Source organism: Myotis nattereri, assembly GCF_964212035.1.
Source record: "Myotis nattereri genome assembly, chromosome: 1".
Taxonomy (NCBI): Eukaryota; Metazoa; Chordata; class Mammalia; order Chiroptera; family Vespertilionidae; genus Myotis; species Myotis nattereri.
This window is the reverse complement of record NC_138075.1, coordinates 10,124,957-10,140,241: the sequence shown is the minus strand read 5'-3', so window position 1 is coordinate 10,140,241 and position 15,285 is coordinate 10,124,957. Positions and strand designations below refer to the sequence as shown.

Sequence of the window (15,285 nt, the reverse complement as noted above, 5' to 3'; positions counted from 1 at the left end):
AAAAGCCTCTTGGGGTCTGGGAAGGACCCCAGGTCACTATGCTGGGACAGGACCTGGGGTGGGGAGTATCCGACCCATGGGCCTTATCGCAAAATCCTCGTAGAGGGAAGAGAGGAGTCTGAGGCTGCGTGTTTATCTACCCCATGGCTATGTCACTACCTTCTGTTGCTTAACAAACTGCTCCAAAATTCAGTGACTTAAAACAGTCACCTTTGGATTTGCTCACAATTCTGTGGGTCAGCAGTTTGGACTGAGTTCTGCTGATCGGTTCTTCTGCTGATATCTCCCGGGTTCAGCATGCAGCCACATCGTCTGGCAGTGTGACGAGCTGGCTGGCCTGAGATGACCTCACTCACATGTCCAGTGGTTGTGCCTGCTGTGGGCTGGGCCAGCAGACTCCAGCAGGCTCACTCAGGTGTCTTCACCTGGCTGTGGTCCGAAGGGTGAGCGTGGAAACTGACATTCCTCAGAGGCCTGGGCTCAGAACGCCACAACGTCATTCCTGCTGCATTCTTTTGGTCCGAGCAAGGCCCAGGGCCACCCTGCCAGGTCTGGGGAAATAGACTTGCCCTCTGGATGAGAGAAGCTGCGAAGAATTTGTGGCCATTTTTAATCTGCCACTTCATGAATGGTCTTTGAGTCCTTTTTCTATCTCTTCATTTGGATAAAGATTCATCATCATCATCATCTTCTAAATAATTATTTATCAAATGAGATGATGCCTATAAAAATGCCTATAAAAATCTTAGCATGTGCTTTAGTGCTTGGTGAATGCTAGCAGTTTATCTGAATAAGTATTATAATTTAAGTGCATACTCTGTGCCAGGCATTTCACATACACGATCAGCACTCCTCACAGCAACCCTGAAAGACAGGCATGATTACTTTCATGGGCAGATGCGGAAACTGCGGCCCAGAGAAGTAAAAGGGACTCACCCACAGACCCATAGCTAGTAAGTGGCAGGGCTGGGATTCTAGTTGCACTGCACGTCCCAACAGCTACCTGCAGGGGGTAGAGAAAGAGAAGCAAGGGGGGCTGGGAGAATTTGCACACGGAACCCCCAAGCGTGTTGGAGGAAGAGCTCTGGGTGGCCCACCTAGCACGTTTGCCCGCTCTGTGGGAAGCATCTCCTTAGAGGATGAGCAGTGGGACTCGGTGAAGGTGGGGCCCCGGGGAGCTCACACAGGTGGTCTCCCTCCTCGTAATGACCTTGGCTGCACTCCCCGGGTGTAAGCCCAGGAGACTCGCCGGAGCTTAGAATGCTTTGCAGGGGTCCCTGCTCTGCCTTGTCTCCCGGTTTGCTGCACAGGGACACAGTTTTGATGCCGCGGTTACTTCCCAGAAGCGGCCCTGTGACTAGCTGCGCAGCTAAACCTCCCTGAAGGGGAAGGAGGAACAGGCCGTCTTATTCCAAAGGACAGTGGCCAGGGCAGACCACCGGCTGGGGTTCTGCCCACAGCGGGCACCTGAGAGGGCTCCTCCCCACCTGCCCCCACTAACTCGCAGCCTCTTATACCCACAGCCCCCTTCCCCCAGTGCCTATCTTGGCTCTTCAGAGGAGAACCCCAGGCCTTGGCCACGGCAGAGGAGGTGCTATGTGAGGCTGTAGCCATACGGACAGAGGTGGGAGTTCGGGTTCAGAGCTGAGGGGCTTTTCAGAGACCAGCCTGGGGAGCTTTCCACCCTTCACACCACCCCCGAGGAAGTAGATCACACAGGTGGTGGCAAGAGATAAGCGAGATGCTCACGGTGACACCTGGGCCTGCATCCTGTGTGTGCACTTCCTGTCCACATGGCCTTGGGTTTCTTTGATCTGTCTGTGCCCCACATCTTCATCCATCAGAGGGAACAGTAACAGTACCAACTCCATAGGCCTGCGGTGAGAGCTGGGTGATGCCCGGTGTGAGGTGCCTGGGCCGGAGCGCAGGCCTTAGCTGCTCTTTTAACTTGTGGCTCCACACCGTCGACTGGACCGCTCTCTCCAGGAAACCCCTCCTTCTTCTTTGCTCTTCTTTGCACAATAAACGTGTGTGGTTCTAGATGGAGCCTGCGACTGGGAGCCTGAAGGACAAAGCCCAGCAGCGGGGTGGGGGGTGGGGTCGTCTGTGGAGACCCCCGTGTCCCGTGGACCATGTTCCTGTGCAGTATCTCGGTTACTTCTCCCAGCCCTGAGGGCTTTGACTTCCTTCCTTGCTTCTGTGGGTGGTCTTCGCTGTTAGTAACCCCATTTGCAGACCAGAACGCTGAGGCTCAGGGAAGCCACGGAATTTCCCAGGCCCCCAGAACTCGTAGCTGGCTGCTCCCCTGCCTGGTCGCTGACAAGCCCTCATGCAAGCCCCCAGGCCTCTCCTGGTGGATCTGGGCCCATCAGCCTCCCTGCACACCAATGTGTCACCAAGCGGGGGCTCCTCTGAGCTTCAGGGTCCAGAGGTCTATTGGGGGAGGGGGGCCTGCAGTTCCAACCCCCTTTGAAACTCAGGGCCCACCAGGAGTCACCTGTTAGCTTAAACTCAGGTGTGGTAACGAGGGGCTATTTGTGAACTACAGAAGACACTCCTGTCCTATCACTCAGGAAATTCCAGGGGTTTCTGAAGCTTTGCCAGGAGAGGGGGACAAAGGCCAGATGTATTTTCGTAAATCACCCCCACGCTCACTCGTTCTCACACACACACCCTCCCTCCCGCTCCCTCGCTCACTGCTGGTTCCACTTGGTCCTCTGAGGAAGAGGCAGCGTGACCTCTTTTCTCTGAAAGACCGCGTGCTGCTGGGGTCAGCTCAGAGCAAGGCCAGGTGTGCTGGGAGCCCAGCGTCGTCCCAGCATCTGGGAGTGAGCCGCCTGCCTGCTGGGTCCCCTGGGGAGGGCTCCCGCCAGGGTGGGCCCCTTTGCAGGCAGCATCCCGCCTGCTCCTCATTTCTGTCCCCGGAAGCCTCCCTCCCATCCTCCTCTGTCCGCTCCGAGTTCTCATGCCCTCTGTATGCTCCAGGAGAGGGGCTGGTAAACGCATTGCCAACCCCCGTGCAGTGACTAAGGGGTTCTTGGTGTCACTGCTCCCCAGGGGACGGGCACCCGCAGGGAGAGCACATCCTTCAGGCAAGGGCACCCTCTGGGCTGGGCGGAGGGTAGTGCGGTGCTCGGGATCCAGAAGCTAAGGCCTGAGCTCAGATCCAGGGCCAGCACTTACTCACCTGTGGCCTTGGGCATGATTAATTCCCCCGGTTTCCTCCCCTGTACAATGGGGATACTAATAGCACCCACCCCCATGGCGTTAGTAAGAGAATTAACTGAGACCATGGAAAATAAGGAACTGGACTTAGGGCTTGGAGCAGAGGAGGGAGGCAGTATGAGTTAGCTGTTACTATCAATAGTAACGATCTATAATAATAAAAGCATAATATGCTAATTAGACCGGATGTTCTTCCGGAGGAAGCCCAGGTCCCAGGTGCCAGAGGGAAGCTGGTGCCGGCACCTGGGGGAAGGAAGACCTACTCTTGCATGAATTTTGTGCACCGGGCCTCTAGTATTATTGTAATGATTCATTAACAGTTATAGCAACATTGTATGAATAACAAAGAAATATGATCATAATAATAGTAACAGTAACCATGGCAGAGAATTTGGAGCATCACCAGGGGCTGGTAGGACAGTGGCCTTGGTGAGGAAAGGGGGGAAGGGCCATCTCAGTGGTCCTCCAGAGCCCCTCATGTGTGGGCCACGTCTCAGAGCTGTCCCACCCCCTCCCCAGGGCCCCCCACCCCAAGGCCCCCCACCCCACCTTCCCTCTGCAACTTTGGCGGGACTCCTGGTCTTCCCAGCTCTAGCCCAGGTGTGTGGGGCCTAACAGAGGGAAGCTTAGACCCGGGTGGGATGTGGAGGGAGGGATGGGGGCTCAGTGACCAAGTCCTTTCTCAGGGAAGGAAGGAATGACCTTCCTTGGCCAAGGACACTCAGCCCCCCTCCTTGGGGGAGGCTGTGCCCCTGCAGGCTGGGGACATTCTAGAAGGTGTCAATCATCGCCTGGAAGGAGGGCTGAGCTCGGGTGGGCAGGCAGAGGCTAAAAAGGACATTTGAAACCACAGAGTTTGTGAATGAAGCAGGACCCCTCCCCAGGATGGCCTGGGAAGTGCAGCCCCTTCATTGAGCAGAAGCGCCGGAGAAGCAGAAGCAGGGTGGGGATGGGGGCGCTGTAAACACCAGCTCTGGTTTAGATTCTGGTGACACTTGGTTACTAGAGAGAGACGCATCCCCCAGGCTGAGAGGCAGCGACTCATTCGACCCCAGCAAACCCCCAGGAGGAGAGAGGACAGGGCCCGCCCGTGCGCCAGGCCCAGGCGGGCAGGTACTCAGTCATCACAGCAGCCAGAGGAGAGGGGTCCCGTCAGGACCCGCGAGTGCCTCTGTTTCTTCATCTGTAAAATGGGGAGAACAACACAGCTCACGTCAGAGGGCTATTGATAGGAAGGAGCCAGTGAATGTATGCAAAGTATTGATAACAGTTCCTGTCGCAGGGACAGCTCTATGGTAATTATTAGCTATTTTTGTTTCTCTGGGGAAAGTAGTGTGAATTGACCCATATCTGTGACCGCTGCCATCGGCCTCCCCAGGGTGTACATGCTGTGTGACTTGTGGGGACGAGATGAAATCCAACCCGACTCCCGAATGTTAGAACTTTTCTAAGTGTGGATCCTGGACCACCACCCGGGTCAGACTCAGCTGATTCCGGACAACCCCCCCCCAACCGAACCAGCCTCTCTGAGGTGGGACATAGGACGCTGCAGGTTACACACCCCTTGCCTCACTCAGTCTACAGCACAGAATTCTTTGGGAAACGTCGATTTAGTTGAACCCCGTTCTGTGGGCAAATGAGAAATTGAGACACAGGAGCCAGGGGCCATGGGCTGGGTGACATGTGGCTCGTTGGCCAGAATCCCCCATTCTCCTGAGAGATGCTTGACTGTCCACCCTGCCTCCTTGTTTCTGGAACATTCCAGATGACTTCCATCTCTCTGTTGTCCTTCGAACCTCCCCCCACACGTTGGATTCACGCAGCCCCCTTCTCTGTTGCAGACATTCCTGGTGCGCAGGGACAGCTGCTCGAAGCGCCTGGTGCTCTGTGTCCACTTCCCTTCCCTGAACGCGGGCTCGTCCGAGGTGCTCGAGTACACCGTCAAAGAAGAAAAATCGAGTGAGTACCCGTCCTTCCGCTCTGGCCTCTGACCACAGCAGCAGATGCTGCAACCCTAACCACAGAGCCCCCCCGCAGGCCGGAGGGGTGTAGAATTAGAATCGGGGGGAGCTCTCAGCGCTGACGGGATTGGCAGGTCAGTGTCAGTTTCCGCTCACTGTGTCGCTGCTTGCTGGCTGGCTTCCTGGAGGCCGCTGTGGAGTTTCCTCCTGTCAGCTCAGGCTGGAGAGAGGCAAGAAATGGAGCAGGGACATCTGGGGCCCTGGGGCCCAGTGACAGCCCAGCACACACTCATGATCTCGGACATGGACCTCTCTGCGCCTCTGCTTTCTCGTCTGTCAAATGGGCACGGTATTCGCCTCCTGCCTGTGCCGCAGGGCCTTCATGAGGGTCAAGTGGGCAGGCGCTTCGAAAGACAAAACTCCTGTGTGTGCCCAGGGCTGCCAGGGGCGGGCTTGCACCTCAGTGGGAAAATGTTTTGGGCCCCCCAATCCAGGCTGGGTTTGTTCCGAGACACAGTGAGAGCGTTTGGACTTCCCCCTCCTCTCATGGGCCACGCCCTGTATTAAGGGCCCAAAAGCCTGGTAGAAGAATCTGAAGAATATGCCAAGTACCAGCTTAGATCCTCTTATAACTGGATCCAGGGTGTGTGGGCAGCTTTTTACTCTTAGTTAGCAATAGTGACAACAGTTAAAGAAAATAAAATAGCCCTAGCCAGTTTGGCTTAGTGGATAAAGCATCGGCCTGCCGGCTGAAGGGTCACAGGTTCGATTCTGGTCAAGAGCATGTACCTCGGTTGCCAGCTCAATCCCTGGCCCCAATCAGGGCGCGTGCAGGATGCAACCAATAAATGTGTCTCTCTCACATTGATGTTTCTCTCTTTCCGTCTCTCCCTCCCCCTCCACTCTCTCTAAAAATCAATGGGAAAATATCCTCGGGTAAGGATTAACCAAAAATAAATAATAATAATAAAAAAAATATGTATTAAGTAGTATTATATAAGTATTATAGGTATATAATATACTTAAATAGTATATACTTAAGTAATTTATGTTTATATAACTAAGTATTATCTAAATATTTTAAAATATTTATTAAATATTGTGGAATGTTTGTTTCCTAAGAGGCACTTATGCCTGACACTGGGACTATGCCAAGATGAATAAGAGAGCCCTGGCTTCCAGGGTCTCCCAGTCTAATAGAGGGTGGGGCGTGGTGGGTGATAAAGACAGACACCCACACCTGCTGTGCAGTGTGACAGGTGTGACTGCAAGGGGACCCCGGGCTAAGGGGCACAGAGGCCACAGATATCGAATGAATTCAAAGAGTCTGGAGGATTTGGCTAGAAATAAATGATAGAGATTCAGTCAACAGGCCAGGCAAAAACCCAGAAATGTTCCAAAGAAGAAAGAAAAGTTGAGAATTCTTACAATATAAAGCACATTCTTGAACGTTATCGGCCTTGCATTCTTAGCCCTAGGACCGCTCCAGGGCCATTACTGATGTCAGGTGACCTGGAGGATGGGAGCCAGGAGGTCTGGCCATGTCCAGTGGTCAGGATGATGTCATGTGGTCTGGCTGTGTGAGCCCTTGGGGAGATCATCGGAAGGTTATCTGGAGGTCTGGTATGTGTGCCGATGTATGGCCAGGCTTCGATGCAGGACGGGGAAGTTCAAAACATTTACGTTCCAGGCTCATTAGAACAAGAGTAGAATCGCTTCCTCATACCTCAGCCTGCTCGATTCTGGTAATTTAGCAGCTGGCCTACAGTGACTGCATTTATTTCTTTAGCCGGTTCCTCACAGACCGTGGTGGGAAGGATTTGGGAGGGTGCCAGCAGGAGGGGGCCCAGGCTGGGTCCTGAGGGTGAGTGTATGAGACAAAGTCTAATTTTCTAGCTTGGGAGTTGGCGGAGACACTGAAGGCAGAGGTTGGTTCCCGCTCTTGGGGTCCTTTCTATGGAGACAGGACTCACGAAGAATGGGTAAAACAGAACTCACTCGTTCGTGTGCTCAACAGATTGTTATTAAGCGACTACTCTGTGTCAGGCGCTGTCCTACCACTGGGGACACAGCGGGAAACAACACCCAGTCCCTGCCTCTCAGAGCTTAGGTTGGGGTGGGAGGAGGAGACAACAAGGAAACCATATTGGGTGGCTGTCAGTCAGATGGAGTCAGATGGAGTCAGAGCTATGCAGAAGGTGGAGGTGGGAAGATCAGCCAGCTGCTGGGATAATGATAAAAAGGCGTAATGGCTTAAGCATAGAAGAGGCTAGTTTCCTGCTCATGTGCACGATTCCTGGTCCGCGGGTAAGGCTCAGGGATCCTGGCTGGTGGAGGCCCTGCCACCTTCAGCACTCAGCTTCCAGTTTCCCATGGTTGACTCCACCCAATAGGCTGGAAGGGGAAACCGCCTGGAGGAGGCTTGTGGGCGGATTTACCAAGTCCTGGAAGTGTTACCTGTGCTTGTATCCCATTGGCTAGAACAAGTCATGTGACCATACCTAACTGCAAGGGAGCCTGGGAAATGTGGTCCAGACGTGTGTCCAGGCAGAAGCAGAGGGCCTGGATTTTGGTGAACTGCTAGAGTCTAAGGTTACAGAGTGTGTAAGGTTGTTAATTTATATAGCAAACCTTAGTGACCCTGCATCCTGCAGTGTCCAGCAGGAAAGAAAGTGTAGGAATCTCAAAGAAGAAAGAAACAATGTCAAAGTCTCCCCAGATCAATTATTTAGCACCCTCTACCGACTGCAGGAGGGGTGAAGTTGTTTGGGGCAACTACTGCTCTCCAAGAACCCTTTCTCTGACGGTCTCAGCAGGTGCCTCTGGGGCTGCAGACACCCTGGGTGCTCTCTTGAGGTCATGGGAGAGGGACAGACATGAGCCTATCTGCTTGTGGACTTGTGTAGTCCTCCCTCTTGATGAGAGTAACTGGGCTTTGGGAACTGACCTAGACACTAGTTAGCTACTACAATCCTTTAGAAACCCACGGGCCAAATGCACGTTAAATTTTAACACCGACCTCAGGAAAGTAGCTGGAAGTGGGGAGCAGTGATGAGCTGAGCCTGTTACACGCCATGTGCTCTAGAAGTTCAAGGGGGGGAGCATGGTTCAAGGTCAGGCTGATCGGGAAGGCTTCTCGGAGGAAGAGGGAATGGGGCTGGACTGATGGAGAGCCTGGAAGTTCTGCTCTTCTCCTTTGCCCGCTGCTTCTTTCCCATCTCTCTGCCCCAGCCTCCAGGGCAATCCCTTCTAGGTGCCTCCAACCCAATCCACCCCCCAGCTGCCCCGGCCTCTTGGAGCTTCGTCAGAAAGCATGCACAAGCCTGCCCAATGGGACCAGGACACCGTGTCTGGTGGCATGTCTCATTTCTGATTAGGAGACCAGAGGACAAACCAGGGTACTTAGGAATGGAGGCAGCTTACTTCTCTGGGTTTGCGACTTCCTCCCAGAGCAGGGGTGGGCAAACTTTTTGACTCGAGGGCCACAATGGGTTCTTAAACTGGACCGGAGGGTCGGAACAAAAGCATGGATGGAGTGTTTGTGTGAACTAATATAAATTCAAAGTAAACATCATTACATAAAAGGGTATGGTCTTTTTTTTTTTTTTTTTTAGTTTTATTCATTTCAAACGGGCCGGATCCGGCCCGCAGGCCGTAGTTTGCCCACGGCTATCCCAGAGGCATGTGGTAGAATCTCAGTTTCCATTTTAAAAATATATATATATTGTTATTGATTTCAGAGAGGAAGGGAGAGGGAGAAAGAGATAGAAATCTCAATGATGAGAGAGAATCATTGATCGACTGCCTCCTGCACTCCCCCGCACTGGGGACCGAGCCCGCAACCCCGAGCATGTGCCCTGACCGGGAATCGAACCGTGACCTCCTGATGCATAGGTCGATGCTCAACCACTGAGCCATGGCCAGCCAGGCTCATTTTTCGTTTTTAAACTTTTAAAAAGTTCAGTACCCAGCTTTGCTGAAAAGACTCTCAACACCCAAACCAAAAATCCTTTATGTAACATAACTCTTCTAATCTTGATTCGTGTCCATTCACTGTAACTACACAGATGTTGTCTATAAGTTTGTACGTGTTTTGTTTTGCTCTTTCTTTATGTTACTTCACTGCTCCCCATACGTCTGATCCCTGAGGTCTCCCCTGCCCCAAACCCAGACAATAGCAGGAGAGCAGCAGGTAATGGGTATCTTTGCCATGTTGCTTTGCTGAGCCTACCTTTTTCCTTGTCTTCCTGTTCGGTGGTTTCCTCCCTAGCATCGTGCTGGAGCACAGCCTGTGGAAACAACACAGCCTGTGTTGGAACGCAGGGCTGCTTTTACTACCTGTGTGACTTTGGGCACCAGGCTCCTGCAATGGGAGTGATAGCGGTGCCTCCCCCGGAGGGTGCAGGAAGGAGTTAGTGTGTCTGAAGTGCCTAGGGCCCTAGCCAGTTTGGCTCAGTGGATAGAGTGTCGGCCTGAAGACGGAAAGGTCCCAGGTTCGATTCTGGTCAGGGACACATGCCCCGGGTTGCGGGCTTGATCCCCAGTAGGGGGCATGCAGGAGGCAGCCAATCAATGATTCTCTCTCATCATTGATGTTTCTATCTCTCTCCCTCTCCCTTCCTCTCTGAAATAAATAAAAATATTTTTTAAATAAATAAATAAAGTGCTTAGGACAGGGAGCCTCTCTCCACTTGGTAGATGGGATGCTGCCTGATTCATGAATCGCTCAATAAAGCCAATTAGATATTTTAAAAAAAAAAGATAATAAAGTGCTTAGGGTAGTACGGGGAACAATAAAAGTTAGTGTTTGGTGTAGTTGTGGTTGTTAATCCTCTTGCAGGATTAAGACAAAAGGAGGAGTGGAATGAGCCTACTACACACGTGGTTCCAGGGCTCTGGGTAAGTCCCAGTGTGTACTGGGACTACTTTGTGGTCCGTCTTGGGAGGGGGGAGCCATTAGCCTCCCGAGTCCTCCTGCGGCTCTGGTGGCCGCAGTGAGGGGCAGCCTGAGGAGGAAGTGGGCAGGGAAAGACCCAGGGCCTAGAACTGGGGCCTTTTGTTGGGATTCCCCACCCAAAGCTGAGGCCAAGGAAGGAGACAAGGGGATCCCCCAAAAGTGGGTGGTCAGTGTCATCTGTGGCCCCGCTCTGTTTGCTCTGAGGGAGAAAGACTCCCCTGGACCACCTCTATGAGTCTGTGTGCTTGGATTGCCTCTGGTCCCTTGGTCAGAGTTTCTTTGCAAAACCCTGAAGCAGTCAGCTCAGACTAGTTATGCCGCAATAACAAACACCCTAAACTACAGTGGCTTGCACGCAGGTATGTATACACAGAGAGTAGCATGAGTTCTGTTTTTCTCTCATGTTACATGTCAGCTGAGGCTCTTTATAAAAAAATCTTCATTCTGCAATTGGGGCTGAAAGAGCAGCCCAGGCATGTGCCCTGACTGGGAATCAAACCTTGACCTCCTGGTTCATAGGTCAATGCTCAACTACTGAGCCACACTGGCCGGGCAGGGGCACCTTTTAAACCAAGGAGGGGGAAATGCTAGCTGAATCCTCCTGCAGCAGAGATCTGTATGTATGGGCCGCTCAAGAGTGTCACCCAGAATGACTTTGAAGTCCACACGGGAACATAGCATTGGTGCTCTTGGGTTTGACCCCTTCACCAGCTGACCCATTATCCTAGAGAGATATTTACACCTGCATTTGCACCAAAATGTGTTAAGTAAGTCCAAAAAAAAAAAAAAGGTCAGGAACGTTTATTAAAGTCGGGTTGGAATGGAGAAACAGCTCTTGCTGTGTTAGCAGGGGTGGGATTGCCTCACGGTGGGTTTGGCGCTCTTGGCAATGCCAGCCTCTTTGGAGAGCATGAGCTTTGGAAAGGCAGGCAGTTCCAGGTCTGTCTCTGTCTCGTTCTCTGTCACCTGACTGCCCGCCTCCCCCCTTGGCCTGGGTCTTAGGGTTAGAAAACCTGGATTTGTATTCGGTTCTGCTGCTTAACCGAAGCAAGTGGTTTGACTTCAGGGCCTCACTGTCATCCACCACAAATGGGTTAACGATGCCTCCAAAGGAACTGTGATGAGAAACTGATAAGAAATCATGTGACCATATTGAAAACCTGGCAGACATGCAAGAGCGAGCTGAATACTGCAGCATGCGTGCATTTGTGAATATATGTAGCCAGCATCCGTGGAGCCCTGGACTGGGATAAGACCAGGTTCTACTCTTAAAAGGCTCACTTGGGTAGCTGAGTAGATTGGGGCAAGAATGGAAGAAACGTGGCAAGTGCTTTTACAAGTGCTTTGTGGCTCTCATGGGTCCCTGTGTGGAGGCTTGGCTGGTCCTGGGAGGATTTCCCCACATCTAGGACTTGTAAGGAGATGTTTCTAGGGGACTTAGCTTTGGGTTGGTTTATTTTTCCCAAAAGGAGAAGCCAATTATTACCTCCCAGATTAATTTTGCTCGGGGAGTTTCCAGGCAGCTTCCCCAGGTTGAAGAGTGAGCAGCTTTAGGACCAGTGTGAGCTTTGCAAAGCCAGGGGTAAGGGCCAATGAATTGGGTTCTAATATGGTTGCCGCGGTAGCTTGCTTCATGACTTTAAGCAAGTCACTCAGTGTCTCTGGGCATCCTGACCTCACCCAGCAAGAGATGGATACAGAATGCCCTGGAAATGCAAAAAGTTAAAGATAAAGAGAATCTTAAAAGCAGCAAGAGAAAAGCAGTTAGCTACCTACAAGAGAGCTCGCATAAGACTATCAGCTGATTTCTCAACAGAAACTTTGCAGGCCAGAAGGGAGTGGCAAGAAATATTCAAAGTGATGAAAAGCAAGGACCTACTACCAAGATAACTGTACCCAGAAAAGCTATCATTTAGAATCAAAGGACATATAAAGAGCTTCACAGACAAGAAAAAAACTACAGGAGTTCATCACCATCAGACCAGTGTTTCATGAAATGTTAAAGGGTTTTCTTTAAGAAGAAGGGAAAAAAGGTAAAAAAAAAAAAGTGAACAATAAAATGGCAATAAATACATATCTATCAACAATTGAATCTAAAAAAACAAACAAAATAAATGAACAAGCAGAACAGAAACAGACTCATAGAGAATATTTTGATGGGAAGGGGGTCGGTGGGGGTGGGGGGAGGGAGGAGAGGTGGTGAAAATGGTGAAGGGATTAAGAAATACAAATTGGTAGTTACAGAACAGTCATGGGGATGTAAAGTACAACACAGGGAACATAGTCAATAATATCCTGAAAACTACATATGGTGTCAGGCGGGTATGAGATTTACCACTTAGTGTGTTATGTAATGTCTAATCACTGGGTGTGCACTGAAACTAATATAATAAAAAAAATGTCTTGGAAGGATAAAAGCCCACACAGAGAAGGTGCTGTTCTTCATTTACTTGACCCGGCACCTGGATTATAAAGCCTTGCCACCGCCAAGGAAAATACAGGATGCTCAGTGCCCAGGGAGCCCACCCGGCCTCCTGGGAAGTCCTGTTATTATGCCTGTCCCATCAACTTCTCCTTTCTGTCCAAACTACTTAAAGAAGCAGTCAGAGGTGAGGCCTTCTGGAAAGTTCTGTAGAAATGGACTGGTATCTTTGCAGCTCTTTGTGTCCATCTCTGTCCTTTGTGTCCTTATCTGTCGAGAATCAATGATTAGTCTGTGCTGCTTTGACCAGCAGTCCTGATCCTGTTACATACCTTTTGTTGTGCTTGTGGCTGTCTTGGCCTTGGTTTGCACAGTGGAAACTTTTAGGGAACTTGCCGGGCAAAACTTCCCCTGCTGGGATGTTCCTTTAATATAGTCATTGTTGCCAGCCCAGGCTGCCCTGAGCAGCCCCCAGGGCAGACCCAGTTCCCCAATAACTAGGCCTTACCCATGCCATTCTATCCAGCCTTCCCAGTTATTGGGGACCCACTGTGTACCAGGCACAGGTGGCTTCCATAGAATCTATCCCTCTGGTCCTCACCACAGCCCTAGGAAGCAGGTGCCAGGACCCCCATTTTAGCTGAGGAAATGGTGCCCAAGGAGGGAACTGGGGTTGAACCGGGGCTGTTAACTCCACTTTCACCTGGGCCAGGTGGTTTCTTAGCCGGTCTTGCATGGCCCTTATGCACGTGGCTCTCCAAGTCAGAGGAGGTGGAGGACGCCAGAGAGGGAGGTAGAGCAGTGATCATATACACAGAAGAACTCCAGGGTTACCCTAGCATCAGAGGCCTAAGCTCAGGTTACACCCCAGGGCTCGATGTGCATTGCAAAGAACCAGAGCTGGACAGAGAGGTGGCAGACAGGGACTGGAAGGCTTCAACAGGTGAGGGGGGTCTCGAGAGTCAGTGAGGTCACCTGAGCTTCAAGTCTCTTAATGATTCTGGCTCTCTTGTTATTGTTGTTGTCATCAGTATTACAGATGTCCCCCCATCCTCCCCTTTTTCCCACCACCACACAACCCCTGCCCCACCCCAGTCTTCCCCCACTATTGTCTGTGTCCATGGGTTATGCATATATGCATATATGATCTTTGGTGAATCTCTTCCACTCCCCTCCCCACTGATCTCTGTTATTCTGTTCCATGCATCCATGCCTCTGGACCTATTCTGTTCATCAGTTTATTTGGTTGATTAGATTCCACATTTAAGTGAGATCATGTGATGCTTGTCTTTCTCTAACTGGCTTATTTCACTTAGCATAGTAGTCTCCAGGTCCTTCCATGCTGTCGAAAAGGGTGATGGTTCTTGCTCTTAAGGACCATCTCAAAGTGGACTTGTCTCTGAGCTGTGGCTTTGGTGGCATGCCGGAGCTGGCTCGTTTCAGCCCGTGAGAGTTCATTGTGCCCCTCTCTCCCCCCGTCAGCCTGGCAGGAGTATTTACATTATGGAAATTGACAAATGCTGCAAATCGGGGCTTTCTCTCTGGAGAGCCTGTTGCTAACCATGTCCCAGCACCCCACTGCTGCTTCCTTGACTGTAAAGTGGACAGTAATGTCCACCTTATGGAACCACTGGGAGGTGACATATGGGTGAGCGTTTTGCAAACTAATGCGTGATGTGTGTGTAGAGATGATGTAGGTATTCAAATGTTATAATTTTTACATGAAAAGATGTATCTTTAGGAAAAGGAGGGCTGTATCTTTGCAGAAACATGAAATAAATTGAATCAGGGAGAGGTATGACAGGTGTAGTGTAGGCCCCCAGAGAAATCATGGGATGACATTTGAGTCCTAGATAGAAACACTATCGTGTGGCAGATAAAAGTGACTATACTTTCACTGACACTCTTCCCATCAGGAGCTGAAGGCTGTGGCCCCTCCCCTTGAATCTGGGTGGCCTGGGACTGCTGTGGCCAATGGAATAAGGTGAAATGATACTATGCCAGGTCTGTGTGCACCTTTTAGGAGAACTGGCAGCCTCTGCTTGGACTCTGGGAGCCTGAGTTTCCAAGTAAGAAGTCCAGTGATGGAGTGACCACCTGGAGAGGCTCCAACACTATAGGGAGAGGGAGGGAGCCCCAAGGGGGCCCGGCTGAGGCTAGTCTTCTGCTGTCCTGCCAAGGTGCCAGGTGAAGGCTTCTGGACCCTGTGGACTAGAACAGTCCCCACCTGAATCCCACCCAGCGACCGAGTCAGTGCCACGAGGAGCGGAAGAGTCTCCCGGCTGAGCTCCGCGGGGGCTTCTGAAACTCGGCGCCTGGCGTGTGGGGTGGGGTCATCCTGTGCTGCGGATCCTGTGCATCCGTCCTGCGCACTGTGGGATCGTTAGCAGCATCGCTGGCCTCTGCCCACTAGTAGTATCACTCCCACCCCCAGATGTGACAACCTGAAATATCTCCACACTCCCAGCTGTGCCCTGGGGGCAAATGTGCTCCTGGCTGAGAGCATCACTCAGGGCTCTGCCGCCCAGTGTGGCAGCCACGGGCCGCGCGGGGCTGTTGAACCCTTGCGATGGGGTGAGTCTGAACTGAGGTGTGCTGTTCATGTGAAAACACAGCAGATTTGAACACTGAGTGTGAGAAAAGGAACATAAAGCGCCTCATTATGTTTATGGTGCGTGGAAGTGATGATATTTTGGCTATCTCGGGTTAAATAGAATATA

The 15,285-nt window shown here is 51.5% G+C and overlaps 1 protein-coding gene across 1 annotated transcript in view; it reads left to right on the top strand.

Moving 5' to 3' along the window:
* Positions 1-15,285, top strand: part of RIN3 (Ras and Rab interactor 3) — a 111,885-nt gene that overhangs the window by 37,329 nt on the left and 59,271 nt on the right. Inside the window, exon 3 of the mRNA XM_081097362.1 lies at positions 5,067-5,184. Coding sequence (XP_080953488.1) covers positions 5,067-5,184 — 118 coding nt within the window. The remainder of the gene's footprint in view (positions 1-5,066; positions 5,185-15,285) is intronic.